This window comes from Notamacropus eugenii, chromosome 3, assembly GCF_028372415.1.
Source record: "Notamacropus eugenii isolate mMacEug1 chromosome 3, mMacEug1.pri_v2, whole genome shotgun sequence".
NCBI lineage: Eukaryota > Metazoa > Chordata > Mammalia > Diprotodontia > Macropodidae > Notamacropus > Notamacropus eugenii.
The window spans coordinates 60,083,742-60,101,855 of record NC_092874.1 but is presented as its reverse complement, the minus strand read 5'-3'; the positions used below and the strand labels follow the sequence as shown (position 1 = coordinate 60,101,855).

At 40.1% G+C, this 18,114-nt stretch overlaps 1 protein-coding gene across 4 annotated transcripts in view; it reads right to left on the bottom strand.

Annotated features, from left to right (window-relative positions):
- Positions 1-18,114, bottom strand: part of MALRD1 (MAM and LDL receptor class A domain containing 1) — a 1,140,778-nt gene that overhangs the window by 280,315 nt on the left and 842,349 nt on the right. For all 4 annotated transcript variants that reach the window (XR_011976660.1, XM_072651641.1, XM_072651639.1 and 1 more), the window contains one exon: positions 99-227. Coding sequence is in view for 3 of the 4 variants with exons in the window: in XM_072651641.1 (XP_072507742.1) it covers positions 99-227 (129 nt within the window). In the remaining variant the exon portion in view is untranslated. The remainder of the gene's footprint in view (positions 1-98; positions 228-18,114) is intronic.

The following is an 18,114-nucleotide window of genomic DNA, read 5'->3' as shown; positions in this document are numbered from 1 at the left end:
TTATGACAATTACATAAATCCCCTCAGACTGTATTATTTCTTATTGTGATCATACATTTCATATTAGTGATTATGTTAAGCTGGAGAGAAATACTCACTGCAATCAGTTTCATCAGATCTATCCTTGCAGTCAGGCTTGTAGTCACAAACAAGATGGTTTTCAATACACTTCTTGTCTTGACACAGGAAATCTGTAGCTTCTGGGCAGACCTCAGAATACTCTCCAACTGAAACAAATGGGACATTCAAGTCAATAGGATTGAGAGAGGAATAAGGGTAAGGACAGGGATAAGGAAAGGACTTGTGATTTCATCAGTATAGGGAAATCCTGGGTGAGGATGAGGAACTAGCCTCTTTTGATTCAGGGGTGCAATTTATCATCTTAGAGTATAGTCTAGGCTAAGGGATTAAGAAGTTAAGTGATTTTTCTGGGACCATACTGCCACGTGACAGACATAAGATAGGAACCCAGGTCTTTGTGTCTCTGACGACAACTCTCTATCCAGTATATTTGGGTACCTCTGACAACTGTTTAAATCAGTACTTTAATTAAATAAAAGTATACTCCTCCTTCTCATGGGATCATAGCACTATAGACTTCAATTTAAAAGATCTATAATCCTTTACATAGTACCTATGATGTGCCAGACATTGTATCACATGCTTTATAAACATTATTTTGTTTGATCCTTACAACCCTGTGAGGTAGGTGCTGTTATTATCCCCTTTTTATAATTGTGGAAACTGAGGCAAAAAGAAGTTAAATGGCTTGCCCTGGGGGACAGAGCTAGTAAGTGTCTGAGGTTTAATTTGACGTCACATATGTTTGACTCTGAGTCCACCACCACGTTGCCTAGGAATATCTGAATTCATTTAGTTTAACACCTTCATTTAAAGACAAAGAAATTGAAGCCCAAGGAATTTAATTGACTTGTCCAAGGTCAAATAGGTAAAAAGGAATATAGATGATATCAAAACAAGGTCCTCTGATTTATTTCATTTCAGCATTTTGATTTTAATAGAATAACATATGCACAGTTACTAAAAGAAGCTGATATGAGTAACAGAAGTAATTCTGTCCTGCTCTCTTTTCCACAGTTTCTTCCTGCTACTTTATTGATCATGATCAAGCAAATGCATGTTATAAAATATTTTTATTGACTTCTCTTTGTTTTTTTACATATTCAAAGTCTCCCATTAATCTTCCTCTTTAGAGAACCATCCTATATAACAAGTGGTATTTTTATTTTTTAAAGCAGATATGAAATGCTCAGTTTGTGGTTCAATTTGACCTGCTTTTAGTACCACCTTCCCCCTCAAAAAGATAAATAAATGCTTTTTTTTTTAAGGTTTTCTACCATGGCCACAATTCTTGTTCATAAGGAAATGATAACATTTCAACAAGCAGAATTTTTAAAGACAAAAAAAAGAAGAAAGAAAAGGAGAAAAAAGTCAGGACAGATGATTAATACTTTGAGAAGGTCTGAAAATATGCACATACCTCTGCCACAGGGTGGGGAGGACATGTCTTCTCATATCTAATATGAGTTAACATTTTGAAATTACTATAACCATTCTTCTAGTTTGTCAGTTGGACAGATGTGTAGAATCACTCACATAGCAGATAAAAGGAAAGATGCAGTGTTAATCTTAGTCTTTCATACCACCAGCTTTCCTCCGGAGTCTCTGCTAATATATATGACGTGGGCATAACTTAAAGATCAATAATGATATTCCTCTTATAGGTCAAATGCTAGCCTCATTATTTAGTCATGTCCTTGTGTTTCACAATGCAATTCTATTGGTTCCACCTATCTTTTCCTTTCCTTTTCTCCTATGAAACTGTGTATTGAGTACACATGAGTGGCAGCAATTAGTAAAGTATGAATTGAATTATATTTTGTGGATCCTTAGTAGCTGCCATGGAAGGGGAGGGGTAAAAAACACTAATAAAAGTTCAAAGACTTGATTCAATAAAAAGGCAGGGCTTCCCTACAATTCTTAGTAAAGACCATGTCACGGATAGAATATTGAACTGGGTGTCAAGAGACCTGAACTTTTTTCCTAATTCTGTAACAAGTCCCTTTACCTCTCTGGGTCTCCCATTACTTGTTTGTAAAATGAGAGGGTTAGAATGTGTTGGAAAACCCATAATCCAAAAGATCTTTAGAAGCCAGAACATTGTGCCAAATCTAATGAGTATGAAATTTAACAAAAAAAAAATACAAAGGTAGTTTTCCATTTGGATGCAAAAAAGTTGTCTCTCAAGACCAAAATAGAATTATTAGGTTCTAGTTTGCAACAAAAACATCTGGAGTTTTTAGGGGAAAGTGAACATATTGCGAGCCAAAAGCTACGATATGAGAGCCAAAACACTAGTGTGATTGTGGGTTGCTCTGAGAGAGCAAAACTCTAGGAATAATGAGTCAATAGTTCTGTCATAGTCTTCCCTGGACAGACTACAACCAGGATATGGCAGGTCATCACATTTGAGGACAGAGATTGACAAGTTTGAGATTGCCTAGAAGAGCGTGAGCAGAACGGTGAAGGAGATTAAGGTCATCGGAAATGAAGATCAGTTGTAGAAAATGAAGATGTTCGATTTGGAGAAGAGAAGACAAGGTGGGAGGAAGGAGTGTGTGAAGGAACATTCAGCACTTAGCACAGTACCAGGAAGAGTAACTGGATGGCAGATAGTTGTCTTCAAGGATCTTAAGGACTGTCATATGAAAGAGGGATTACGTTTTATTTTACCCAGAAGGTAGCAATGGGTAGACATTACAAAGTGGACAAATTTAGACCCAATTAAAGGAAAAACATTATAACAATTCAAACTACTGAAAAATGGGATGGGAAATAGTGTCTTGGGAAGGAGTGGACTCCTATACCAGATATCTTTAAATAAAAACTGCACGAACTTTGTTGGGTATGATGTGGGCAGTTTTATTTAAGAGTTCTGAGTTGGACTACCTGGTCTCTGTTGAAACCTCTTGTATTTATTTGGTGATGGTGAATACATTATTTTCCAACCTCCTTCTTATCCTCAGACTGAATGGGTGTTGATTCCAAAATCCTGCAAGTCAACTAGATGACAACTTATTTAGGTCTTGCTATGCTTATAAGCAGAACAAAGTAATAAGTACGTATATGTACATATTATTGTGATGACTTCCATGATTTAACAGTCCCCATGGATAAGGAAGATGCTTTTGGCAACAGGAACTATCATTAAAATGATCTTTCTTCACATACAAAAAACCTTTTTCAATACTCTTAAGACTCAAGGTATTCTGTAATAGGCATGAGGAATTACCCTCAGCTATCTATCATGACACCAATATTGAATGATGCATCTCATTCTATAAGCAATTGCTGGCTTCTAAAATTCACTGAAAGTATTACAAATGGACCCCTTTCTTTCTAAAATGTCATTTACAATCTTTTCTCCTTTTTCTGTCTATAATCCTTATAAAGCACAGCATTTTGCAGATGATGGAATTGGGTCAGAGAGAGGTAAAAGGATATGAAAGGTCACAAAATAGGAGCAGATCTTCCATTAAAGTGCATGTAACTCACAAAAATATTAAATACTTCAGAGTTTCAAAGTAACTTCCATTTAAAATATGTGCTTTATTAACTTAGACAAATTAATGAAGTCCAGCAATACTTCCTCCATATAGGTCATTATTATCCTGAAGTATAAAGGCCTGGGGCAAGGAGAACTTTGGCCAAGGTTGACCAAGGTGCAAAGCGTTCATTTATAGAAAGGTTGATGACTGAAAGTGTATTTTCCTAAGTACTGGATTCTTTCCCAGGATATACAAGAGAAAGCAGCCCAGTTCCCAGAAATCCCCTACAAACAGCATTTCATCTAAATAAGGAAGTGCAAAGCATCACAACTGAAGCATCCCCAAGACTTCAAACTGGGCACGCCACTGAAAATCAAAAACTCAGGGCACACGTGTTCATTTAGGACTCCTGTCACACACTTTGTAATTAACACCAATGTGAAATGTGCAGTTAACTCAGGGTTAACTCAGCAGCAAGGTGACCTTATTTCAAATGGACGTCTCTGTATTTGAGAGTATTTGTATTTTTCTATGCCCCAGGAAAGAATGTCACATAATTACCCTGGAGGAGGGGAATTCAGGTCAATTTGAGTAATCTATTCTCTGGCTCTTTTTAATATGCCTAAAGTAGAATATTTCACTAATGACTGCTTAGGGTAAACCTCCCCAGGAAATGTGGAACCAGAAGGACACTGAAAGAAATTTAAACAACAATGATGTTAATGAACTGAAGAAAGAAAAGCAATATTTCCTGCTTAAAATAGCATTATGGAAAATCTTGGGTAAGGAAATGCCCCATAAGAATTCAGGGCAGCTAAGTGGTACATTGGATAGAGCACTGGATCTGGAGTCAAGAAGACCTGAGTTCACATCTAACTCTGGATTTTTGCTAGCTCTATAATATGAGGCAAGTCATTTAATCTCCGTTAGCCTCAGTTTCCTCATCTATAAAATGGGGACAATAGTAGCACCAGAGAGATGAGAATGAGAATGAGGAATAGAATCAAATGAGATACTTTTAATGTACTTTATACCATGCCTGGCATACAGTTAGGGTCATATAAATATGATTATTACTAACTAAAGAGTTCTCTAGAATCCAGAGAGTAAGACACACCCCGAGTTATAAGCTAGCATGTGTCAGAGATGGGATCTGCCCTTGAGGTTGTCTCTCTCCACTATGTAATCCTGTCTCTCCCATTATAAATGGCTCCCTGGGGATCCACTTTTCCAAGCCTATCACTTAAGACTGACTTCTCTGGTCTGGACTTCAAAAAGTGATGGGGCAGGGGACCTTTGTCCCTTCCATACTTCTCCACAACCACTCCACAGCTTCTATCCCCAGAAGGCAGTAAGTCCATGTGACTGCCAGTGTCTGAATTCATAAATTTTTGGATGCCTTTTCCATTTTGTGTTCTATTCTCTGAGAAAAGGTGACCAATGTATAAACGCATTTTCCTGCACTTAGCACCTTTTATTTGGGATTACAGTTATCAATATTGTTTTGCTTTCAAGAGTAGGGAGCCCTTAAGTAGAAGATTTATGGAGAGAGGGAAACAGAGAGCATAGGACCAAAAGGCATAGCAGCCTGTGAAATAACCACTGTGAGGGAAATAACCACTGAAATCAGAAATCCATCAAAATATTATTTGTGTCTTCACTTGTGCCTAGCAGAGCACTCTGCAAACTGTAAGGACTCAATTTGTTTCGTCAAATAAACAAATCATTCAAGGGAGGAAATAGAAGAAGAAAAAGCAAGGACAGGTTTGTAGGTCAGTTACATTAGGGAAAGGCTGGGAGAAGAGAGGCCAGCTCATAAATTGGTACAATAATTCAGGTATTGACCAAACCTGGCCAATCAGGCTGATGATGATATTGTTAGAAAGGGTTGGCTCAGAAAGACGGTGAACAAATTGCCATTAGGACTTGGTGGGATTCTGTTATTTCCATCACGACGGCATCTCTTGGATGTGTTTCCTTTGCCATACTTCTAATAACAGTGAGCTAGTTCAGGGTCTCATCACTTCTTCCTTGTAATACTGCACTATTCTCCTAATGCTCTCGCTGCTTTGCATCCTTTCCATATAGCTGCCAAAAGGATTTTCCTAAAGCAAAGGTCAAGTAATGACACTACTCTCCTCAATGGTTCCTTTTAATGGTTCCTTATTATCTCTGAGATAAAATAGCAATTCATTATTTTGCCATTGAAAACCCTCCGTAATGTGGCCCAAACCTACCTTTCCAGCCTTTTTATGTATTTCTCCCCTTCTCTTACACTAGGAGTCTGGACAATCTCCTTTCTACAATTCCTCAGATGTAACATTCCATCTCTCATCTCCATACCTTTGAATTAGTTGGGACGCATTCTTTACCATCACTTTCTAGGATCTCAAGATTCCTGAACTCAGGTGTCACCAACTACAAGAGGCCTTTCTTATTCTCCAGCTAGAAGCACTTACTTATCTGATATCAGTTTCATGCAAACACATTACACTAAGATCAGCAGGTTCCTGATCTGGCTTCCCTGCTCCTGACATAATTTCCTTCTCCATGCAACTCGATTGGCCTCAGTTTCACTAATACGGCTTCCTAGTGCATAAAATATCCCAGCTGCATGTCATCAGGGTCTCTTAGGCTTGGTACATTCTTGAGACCATGAGAGTAACCATATCCTGATCACTGACTGACCAGTCAGATGATTTTCCAGCAAGGCCAAGGTCAGTGAAGATAAGTACCATTGTATATTTGTTGCATATCCTGAATGTGCTAAGGCAAAGTAAACCGCCTCCTTTGTGAGTGCCACATTTTGTCCCAACATTAAGCTTGAATTGAGAGGGTGATGAACTTAAGCCACATCTACAACACACACACACACACACACACACACACACACACACACACACACACACACACTATCCCTTGTCATAACCTCTAAAAGAACAAGGACTGATTTACCTAGCTTGCACAGTTTCTGGCACATAGTAGATGCTTTACAAATGTCTGTTGATTGAATGTAGAAGATAAAGAGTCAAATAAACTCAAAGATTGCAAGTCTAAGGTGTCACTCTCCTCACCAGGAATTGATATTAATATTCACTTTCTGAAATTCTCACTTCAGACAGGTGTCTCAGTTTACATGACTGCATAAGCACTAGCCCAACTCAGCTGATCATTGGCTTCTGCAGGTGGAGGGGGTAGAGGTTGGCGGAGAAGGGGAGACAAAGGTCGGAGGAGGGGAGGGGAGAAGACAAAGACAAAATTCTAGAAGAAAGTACAAGAAACAGTTCTAATCATCCTCACTGTGTTGTGAGCACCAACAAGACAGATTCTTCATTTTTTGGATAGTACTTAATATTTATTTGTGGAATGAACAAGGGAAATCACTTCAAAATTGGACTGAACAAAGTACTACCACATTACTTGATTTCCTCTAGTTTCTCTTTGACATTGTCTTTTTAATCTCTTTTCAGTGTGGAGAATCTGCAGCCTTGAGACCACATATGACCCTCTAGGTCCTCAAGTGTGGCCCTTTGACTGAATCCAAATTTCATAGAACAAATCCCCTCAATAAAAGGATCTGTTCTGTAAAACTTGGACTCAGTCAAAAAGCCACACCCAAGGACCTAGAAGGCTACATGTGGCCTCAAAAGTTCAGGTTCCCCACCCCTGTATGCTCTCTCTCTCTCACACCTATTTACTCCTTTCATAGAAAATAATCTTCTCCAGGTCAAGGGCTGTTTTGCCTTTGTCTTTGTATGCTCAGTGGTGGCATCTCCAGTCATCCTGATCAATATCTGGCCACTGGACCCAGATGGATTCTGAGGAGAAAATGAGGCTGATGAGCTTGAAGAGCCCTTCCTCACTTAACTCCAATTCACTTGCAAGTCATGGCATCATCTTCTTGATGTCATGATCCTCTTTGAGAATGAAAGACAAACAGCAAGTATGCTAAGTACCTAAAACAATGTCGGGTGCAGAGTAGATACTTCATACATGCTTTTGGAGTGGTTGATCCCTTGGCCTGTGATGATCTCCAATGATCACTGGAATTTCCTAGAGCCTGATGCCCTCTTATGGTCCCATCTCCTAGATTATCTGATACTCCTTTATTCCTGATTTTATCCTCCAGTGCTGTGCCTGAACTTGCATAGATGCATAATGGTCCTGTGGACCTTCCAGCCTCCTGATCCGTTTTGTTGTTGGGCTCTCTCTTACTTTCAGGCAGATGTGACTTCTCAATTGGCTGCTCCTTGTTCTTTCCCCAGCCATTGGCATTTGTTAAGCTGTTGGGATGTCAACTTCTTACCCTGACCAATAACTTAGACCACTACTGCAGGTAGAAAGGAACTCTTAAGGGACACTGACAATAATGTCATTGCCAACATACTAATTAAGAAATTTCAACAGAAACATAGAAAACAAGATTTGTATAAGTGGGAAGTCACACTATTCTAAATTGAGCGGGGGAAAAATACCACAAATGCTAGGTTTTAGAGAAAAATAAAAGGAACAGATTTCTTATAGATTCTGCCCATCAATCTAAAGGTCTCAAGCCACAAAGGTTACATATGGCATTGATCTCCTTATTTTCTAGGATTTAACTTTCCCCATTTCCTCTTGGCTCATATCCTTGCTTAAATCTAAACAACTGAAGTGGGAGGACATGTGAAAAGTTCACCTACGGCTCTGTAAGCAGAAAAACATCATAATCCCAAACAAATATCACTATGAGGGAAAAAAACACACTAAAAACATTGCAAATAGAACCTGTTACAATATAAGCAATATAGGAAGATAAAAAAATCTGAAGGCTATAAAACATGAATATGCATACAATAGATTAAGTGGCTGGGGACACATTTAAATATGTTGGGGAGACAATGGTTGGGCCAAGTTAGAAAGCACTTCCTAGGAGAATAGATTTCATTATAACACTTCAGAAAGGGAAGGGAGCAAACATTTATTAAGCATCTGATGTGTTCCAGGTACCATGCTAAGTGCTTTGCAGATATTTTCTTATTTGATCCTTAGATTACCTCTATAAGATAAGCACTCTTATGACCCCCAGTTTAAAGAAGAAGAAGACAGAGGTCAAATGATTTGGTCAATCTCACACAACTAGAAAAAGACTGAAACTACAAAAAAATAATGAGTTGTTATTGTTCTAGGATATGGAAATCGGATAAAATGCAGCTCTAAAATCTATGAATCTCACGACAGTGTAAATAATTGAATTAATATGCAAATAGTTTAGAGCAGAGAAAATGTGGTCTACTTTCAGCCATGAAATATCCCAGTGAAAGTCAGATCTATTCATCAACAAGCCCCCAACTATCCTTTACTAGAAAAGAGAATAAAGTATGACTTCAGTCTTGGGATTATCCCATCAAAGTTATTCCAGGGAGGCAGCATGATATGATGCAAGATATGGGTTCAAATCCAAAGTCTGGCACTTGCTGTCCAACAATGAGCACATCACCTGACATCACCTAGATTCATTTTCCTCAACTGAAAAATTGTGACTACAAACCTGTAATGTGAAAAGAAATGATGAGGAATAGTGGATAAAAAAACTCCACTGTTTGTTTAAGAAAGGACTGCTTCATACAAACTATGTGATTATGGCTAATTATTTAACCTTTCAGTAGATCTGAGAAGAGAAGTTATACGTGATTTGGTGACTTGCATTGTTGAAGGGAGTTTCCATACCAGGGAGTTCTCCAATCAGATAAAATCACAGGTTCATAACCCAAACTGATATTACCTGTCACATGCAGATGGAAATGTAAGTATAAAACAAGAATGCATATGGACAATTTTATAAGCTTGAAGTGTTGAATGCATGACAGCTACCATCATTATTTTATATTTTGTAAGTATGCAGGAAAAGAGTTTGCAATATAGAGGAAAAGCTAAAGAGTTGGACTTTGCCTTTACTGCGGTAGATGTGAAAATAGAAAGAGATGAATTCAAAAGTTGCAGGAGGCCTCAGTAGACCTTGTTTAATTGCTGAGTTTGGCTTGCAGAGAAGATTGAAAGACCTCTGACCTTTGAAACCAAGTATTTTTTAAGATCACTATCAATCAACAGGCATGTATTAAGTACCTACAGTGTGCTAGGCACTAGCAATATGAAGACAAAAATGAAACAATCCTATTTCTCAAGTAGCTTACATTTTATCTGGAGAGACCACATATATGTGTATAAGAATATACATAACAAATGCATGCTATTTCCACTTGTACATGAACTCAAATGTTTAGATCCAAATGGTCATCGATATAATAGCAAAAGCAATGTCTTCAAAGACTTGTCAGACAACTTCTGTATATGATGAAAATCGGTGTAATCAGTGGTTCTATTTTCTGGGCTTCAAGTAAACAGTAGAGCCTCAGGGAGCAACCTGGATTGCTCTGGGCCAATCACTAAGGGCCTGAGCTAACACAGTTGCTCCTAGCAGTGCATTTCATCTTTACATATAGTCTTTGATGGAGCTTGCCATCCCTTCAAGTTCCAGCTAGTAGCTAGTCATGTAGTGAGATGAGAAGGTTAATAAGGCAAACTCTTAACACAGCACACTCAGCCTTCCTCACTCAAAATCCTCTAAATATCATCAAAAAGACAGACCACAAAGGAGCAGTGATTCAGAACTTCAAGGGACCATTGAGGTCCCCTAGTCCAACTCCATTTTACATTTTAAGACACTGAAGCCAAGAGAAGTTAAATGATTGATTAAACCACACAGGAAAGACCTCACAGAGCTAAGATTTGAAGCCAAGTCCCCTGACTCCAATTCCATCACTTTTCACTGTACCACACTTTTATCAACCCAATGATTATCTTGCCTCTCAAAGCACCATGAAATGGGGGCAACATCTAGGGAGACTGAAGGCAGCAAAGCAAAGAGCTGTGACTTTGAAGCTTCAAGCATCTCTCTAAATGAAAACATATCAATTAATCAATGATTATTAAGGGTCTATCAATGTGTCAGTGCTGAGTGCTGGGGATACAGCAAGAGGCAAAAGACAGTCCCTGACTTCAAGAAGCTTAGGATCTAATGAGAGAGACAAAATGCAAACAGACATCCACAGAAAAGGTATATACAGAAGAAACAGGAAATAATTAACAGAAGGAAGCCATTAAAATTAAAAGGGGCTAGGAACGGCTTGCTACGGAAGATGGATGGCATTTTCATTGGAACTTGAAGGAAGCCAGGGAAGCCAATGAGCAGGGAAGAAGAGGGTGAGCATTTCAGGCACGGAGGGCAGAGCCAAGAGATGCAGTGTCTTGTTTGTGGAATAAAAAAGAAGATGAATGTCCCTGGCTCAGAAAGTACTCATAGGGTCTAAGAAAACTGGAAAGATAGGAAAGGGCTGATTATGAAAGACTTAGAATTCAAAACAGAGGATTTGTTGTTTTTTTATTATTATTATTATTCTGCAGTGGATAAGAAGGCATTGGAATTTACTGTCTGACTGATTAACCAATGTAGTCATACCTGTGCTTTAGGAAAATCACTGTAGTGACTGAATGGAGGATGAATTGGCATGAGGAGAGAATGGAGGCTGGCACATCCTCCAGCCAGCAATTTTAATAATTCAGACATGTTTATGAGGGCCTGCACTAGAGTGGTGACAGTGTCAGAGAAGAGAAGGGGGTATACATAAGAAATGTGCAAAAGTGAGATCGATGGCCATTGGCATCAGCTTAAATATGGAAGAATGAGGAATAGTGGGGATCCTGTCTAGGATGACTCCTAGCTTGTGAGCCTGATGCACTGAGAGGATGATGTTGCCTTCTACAGTAATTAAAAATTTGGGGGGGAGGCTTTCAAGGGAAAAATAATGAGTTCAGCTTTAGACTTAGCAATGAAATCCCCAAAGGTGAAACCAAATGAAAAGGGATACAGAATTCTTTTGACTATAGCATATTTAGAATCTTCAGCCATTTTTCCCCTAGAGACCTCTGTCAATGTCATATATTTATTTTTTAAATACCAGATCTCCCATCTTGTCTGGGCTGGAAGTGCAAAGATTACTCAAGGGGCCTAAACACGTTACTGATTGACACAGGAGATTTGACCTCCAGTTTGCCCTTTCGTTAGGCAACCCAGAAGCCCATCCACTGCAGGACGTTTGCTGTATTAATACCAAATGGTGCAGACAACTGCTTGGAATAGTCACTTGCAGCTTAGAACTCCTGATTTCAAGGGATCTACCAGCCTCAGTCTTCCTGGTAAGTGGAGAATACCAACTGAAACTCCTTTTCATCTTTTATCCTGTTACCTGTTTGCTACATCATAAAATTAAATGCTGGAAGCTGCAAATTCTCAAGATTGTACCTTAAGCTCCCTTAACAGTTGTGACTTCAGATTTTGACATTGTACTCCATAAGTCCATAAAAGTCAGAAGAAATTCTGGGAGGTAATCTTGAAATGTTCAAGAGTCTAAACACCCATTAATGTGATGCCTTGACACAGACACAAATAACATGGATTTTAAAACTTTTTTTTTTATTAATTTTTTACATTTATTTTCACACAATTTTGGGTTACAAATTTTCTCCCCTTTTATCCCCTCCCCCCCCCAAACCCGAGCTTTCTAATTGCCCCTGTGACCTATCTGCTCTCTCCTCTATCCTCCCTCCCTGCCCTTGTCTCCGTCTTCTCTTTTGTCTTGTAGGACCAGATAGCTTTCTTGACCCCTTAACCTGTATTTCTTGTTACCCAGTGGTAAGAACAGTACATTTGGTCCTAACACTTTGAGTTCTAACCTCCTTAACTCCCTCCCTCTCCACCCCTTCCCCTTGAAAGACAGGCAATTCAATATAGGCCATATCTGTTTAGTTTTGGAAATGATTTCCATACTAGTTGTGTTGTATAGGACTAATTATATTTCCTTCCATCCTATCCTGTCCCCCTTTACTTCTATTTTCTTATGGTCCTTTCCCTCCCCATGAGTGTCAACCTCGTATTGCATTCTCCTCCCCATGCCCTCCCCTCCATCCTCCCCCCCACCCTTCTTGTGCCCCTGTCCCCCACTCTCCTGTATAATGAGATAGGTTTTCCTATCAAAATGAGTGTGCATTATATTCTTTCCTTTAGTGGAATGTGATGAGAGTAGACCTCATGTTTTTCTCTTGCCTCCCCTCTTTATCCCACCATTAATAAGTCTTTTGCTTGCCTCTTTTATGAGAGATAATTTGCCCCATATAACTTCTGCCTTTCTCCTCCCAATATTTCTCTCTCACTGCTTGATTTCATTTTTTTTTAATATATGATCCCATCCTCTTCAATTCACTCTGTGCACTCTGTCTCTATGTATGTGTGCGTGTGTGCATGTGTGTGTGTGTGTGTACTCCCACCCAATACCCAGATACTGAAATGTTTCAAGAGTTATAAATATTGTCTTTCCATGTAGGAATGTAAACAGTTCAACTTTAGTAAGTCCCTTATGACTTCTCTTTGCTGTTCGCCTTTTCATGGTTCTCTTCATTCTTGTGTTAGAAAGTCAAATTTTCTTTCCAGCTCTGGTCTTTTCATCAGGAAAATTTGAAAGTCTTCTATTTCATTGAAAGACCATTTTTTCTCCTGAAGTATTATACTCAGTTTTGCTGGGTAGGTGATTCTTGGCTTCAGTCCTAGTTCCTTTGACTTCTGGAATATCCTATTTCCATTTCCTTCTATCCCTCAATGTAGAGGGTGCCAGATCTTGTGCTATCCTGATTGTATTTCCACAATACTTGAATTGTTTCTTTCTAGCTGCTTGCAATATTTTCTCTTTCACCTGGGAATTCTGGAATTTGGCCACAATGCTCCTAGGAGTTTCTCTTTTTGGATCTCTTTCATGCAGTGTTCTGCGGATTCCTTGAATATTTATTTTGCCTTCTGGTTCTAGAATCTCAGGGCAGTTTTCCTTGATAATTTCGTGGAGGATGATGTCTAGGCTCTTCTTTTGATCATGGTTTTCAGGTAGTCCCAGAATTTTTACATTGTCTCTCCTGATTCTATTTTCCAGGTCAGTTGTTTTTCCAATAAGATATTTCACATTATCTTCCATTTTTCGAATCTGCGTGGTATGTTCTGAGATATCTGTCTTTCTCGAAAAGTCCTTAGCGTCCATCCGTACCATTCCACTTTTGAAAGATCTATTTTCTTCAGTGAGCTTTTGAATCTCCTTTTCCATTTGGTTAATTCTGCTTTTGAAAGCATTCTTCTCCTCATTGGCCCCTTGCACCTCCCTTGCCAGCTGAGTTAGGCTAGTTCTCAAGGTACCAATTTCTTCAAGATTTTTTTGGTTCTCCTTTAGCAGGGAGCTGATCTGCTTTTCATGCTTCTCCCTCATCCCTCTCATTTCCCTTCCCAGTCTTTCCTCCACCTCTCTAACTTGATTTTCAAAAATTCCTCTTGAGCTCTTCGATGGCCCGAGCCCATTGGGTGGGCTGGGACACAGAATCCTCGATTTCTGTGTCTTTGCCTGATGGCAAGCATTGTTCCTCCCCATCAGAAAGGAAGGGAGGAAGTGTCTTTTCTCCGATAAAGTACCCTTCAATAGTTTTATTTCTTTTCCCTTTTCTTGGCATTTTCTCCAACCAGTGGCCTGACCTCTGAATGTTCTCCTCACACCCACCTCTCCTCCTGGTCCTCCCAGCCAGCGTTTGGGGACTGAGATTCAAATGCTGCTTCCCGCCTTAGGATTTTTGGCGGGGGCAGGGCTGCTTTTCAGTGTGAGAATTAAGTTCAGGTGGTCAGGGGCAGGGCCGCCTCTCAGGCATAGTTCCCTCTGGGGGTTTATGCACAGACCTTCCACAATGGATCCAGGCTCCTGCCCATTTGGGGAGCCCCCGTCCGCAGCCGCCTCTCATCCCCCACCTCCCGGGGGGGCCCGAGCCTTGGGGGCACCCTACTCCCCTCTCAACCCACCAAAGAGACTCTGTCACCCACCCCCATCAGTCACCTGTTGGTGGGGGGGGCCCGTGCTGCTGCTGAAGATCCCGCCTCTGGAGCCCTCTCAGATCTGTGCCTCTTGGAGCCGTGGCCGCCGCCGCCGCCGCAGGTCCAGGCTGGGCTCCATGTCTGCAGCGCGACGGACCTTTTGTGAGAGGTTTGCAGGTCCCTCTGTGGGTGGGGGGGCCCCCCTTGGCCGCTGGAGATCCCGTCCCCTCAGTGTTGCGGGGGCAGGGCCGCACTCCGCTCCCCGTCCCAGTGCCCAGTCCGCGGCGCGAAGGACCCCCCACGAGAGGTCCGCAGGTCTCTCCGGAGCAGAAATCTCCCTCGCTCCAATACTCCGTGGTCTCTGGGTGCAGAATTCGCCCTGGCTTGGTCCCCTCTAGCCGTTCTGTGGTTTGTGTGTTCGGAGCTATGTGTATGTGCGTCTTTCTACTTCGCCATCTTGGCTCCGCCCCCGATTTTAAAACTTAAGGCCACTTTCATTATCTTCTATAGTTAAGAACCACTCTCTGTGTGTGTATGTGTATGTGTGAGTGTGTGTGCAATTCACACAAATTCTAAAAGCCTTAACAAAGAACTCTAACACATTTCTCTTTAGATTTCAATCACTATTTAAAACACATTTTACAGTCTACCAGAATTCATGTCAAGATGAGAGAAGAGGCGCATTTTTTTCATTAACACACACAAATCACTGTACAAGGCATCAAAAGCCACTATGTGAGAAGGAGAAGGAGGAAATGCTCCAAGATAAGAGAATGGCCAGGTCAGCAAGCACTAAAAGTAATCCTATACAAAGACTTCGTCAATTTCACCACAGAGATAGTTTGAGATCACATCCTAGCTTACCACTGCTGCTGCCAACTAGAAGGAACTAAAAAAAGGAAGCTTCTCATCAGCACGTCTGGGGATAAAAGAAAAAAAATCCTTTCAGTTCAATTTCTCCTCTTCTCCACTCTTTTCAATTCCTCATGATCTGACTTCTGTCCCTGTAAACTTTACTGAAATCATTCTCACAGCAGCCACTTATGACATATTAATTGGTAGATCAAAGAGCCTTTTAAAAAATTAGCCTCCTCGCAAAATAAAATGAGTAGAACCGGGAGAATGTAACAGCAATCTTGTTAAGGTGATCAACTGTGAATGACTTAGCTATTCTCAGCAATACAATGATCCATGACAACTCTGAAGGACTTATGAGGAAAAATGCCATCCATCCCTGGAGAAAATACTGATGAAGTATGAATAGAGACTGAAACATACTTTTTTACTTTATTTTTCTTGGATTTTTATTTTTTTAGGTTTGTGATTTCTTTTACAACATGACTAAAATGGCAATATGTTTTCCCATGTATAACCTATATCAAACTGCTTGCCTCCTCAATGAGAGGGGAGGGGAGGGGAGGAAGAGAATTTGGAACTCAAAATCTTAAAAATTAATGTTGAAAATTATTTTTACATACAATTTTGGAAAAGTAAAATACTAAATAAATAATAAAAAAAATTAGCCTCTTTCCTCATTAAAATCTCCGCATCATTTGACATGGATGATCCCTTTTCCTTCTTCTGTTCTCACTCAAGTCAGTTGGGTGGCAATGTAGATAGAGTGCCAGAACTGGAGGAGTCAGGACGAAATGAGTTCAGATCCTGCATCAAACACTTACTAAGTGAGCCCAGACAAATCAGTTAACATCTATCACCCTCAGGTTCTTCATTTATAAAATGGAGATAAATACTAGCACTTAACTTATAGGGTTATGAGGTAACATATGGGAATCACTGTGCAAATGTTAATGTATTATTCAAATGGGAACTATTGTGATTATTGTGTCACAGCCTCATTCTCCTCCAACTTCCCTAGCCAATCTTTCTGTCTCTCCTCTTCTTTACTACCCCATCATTAGGTGTTTCTCATACCTGTGTGTATGTGACCTTCCTCTTTCTTACATGGTCTTTGGTTATTTCATTCAGTTACAGTTCAAAATATCAATCCCACTCAAGTAACAACAACAACAATAGGAAGCATTTATATTTTAGTAGTATATATTAACAGTAAGCATTTATATTTATATTAATATTTGCAAAGCACTTAACAAATATTATCTCATTTGATCCTAACAAAGACCTTGAGAGATAGATTATTATTATCTATTATTATTAGCTATTATTATCTCCGTTGTACAGATGAGGACCTGAGCCAGAGTGACTTGCCAAGGGTGACAAAGATACTAAGTGTCTGAGGCTGGGGTTGGGAATTTGAGGCCTCAAGACCACATGTGTCCCTGTAGGTCCTCAAGTGTCACCCTTTCTCTGAAGTTTGGATCTTGTTAAAGACTTGCAGTTGAGGACCTAGAGGGTCACATGTGGCCTCGAGGCCTCAGGTCCCTTACCCCTGATCTCAGGTCACATTGGAATTCAGGTCTTCCTGAATTCAGGTTCAGTGCTCCAGACAACTAGCTTCCTCAGAAGCTATTATCTTTGTCTGTGATCATTCTGAGTTTCAGGACTGCACTTCAATAACTTAGTCATTATCATCACAAGGAAGGAGGAAGGAAAGAAAGGGAGAAAAAGAGGGAGGGAGGGAGGAAGGAAGGAAAGAGGGAAGGAAGGAAGGAGGGAGGGAAGGCAGGAGGGAAGGAAGGAAGGAAGAAAGGAAGGAAGGAAGGAAGACAAATGAGTACATATAAGATAAACACAAGATCAGTGTGCTGGCAGTCAGAGCACCACGAACTGGAGGAAGGGAACAGAACAGTGTCATGTGAAAGCAGCCGCTGCACTGTACATTCAAGGAAAGAGGGTTTCTTTACTCCAGACCCTTCATTTGTCCCTTTATTACTTACTGAGTAAAGTTTAGACTTTAGAGTTCCCACCTGTCCTCTCTAACCCTACCTTATACGGTTCTCCTGCACGTCCGTCCTGCTCACGATTTTTTCCCCCATAACTATTCCAAATCCCTGCTCACACTGGTGCTTGTTGAAATCTTTCTGACCTTTTAAACCCTAGGTCAGGTGCCATCTTCCCTGTGAAACCCTCCTTGAAATCCCCTAAGAACTATCACAATACTTGATTTGGACTTCTCCTGCTTAATATGAATTATGCTGTGCTTACTATTACCTACATGTTGTCTCTCCTTTCTAAACTAGAGTCTTCATATGGAAAGGAATGGGGTTGTACCTAAACTTTGCACATAACTAGAACTATGCCATTTTTGTTTAATTAAACACAACAGAATACACTGCAATCAATAAATCTCAAACTTGTTCCCTTTGGACCCAGTAGATGATGAATCAGTGAACTGAACAGTGAAGGAAAGAGCCCTAGCTTTGTTGTCAGAGGATTGTAGTTCAAAGAGTGGTTTTGCTGTTCACTGCTGGTATGACCATGACCAAGTCACAATCTCCCTGGGCTGAAGCCTCTTCACTTGTAAAGTGAGGGCACTGGACGAGACCACCTTTAAAGTCTCTTAGTTTTAAATCTATGCTCTGATCTATCCCTGTTGGACTCAGTTAACATGAAAAATATCTGAAGGTATAGTATTATGTATGGCCTTGTTCATCTCTAACTAATCATCACCTACAATAGGACGTGTCACAAAAT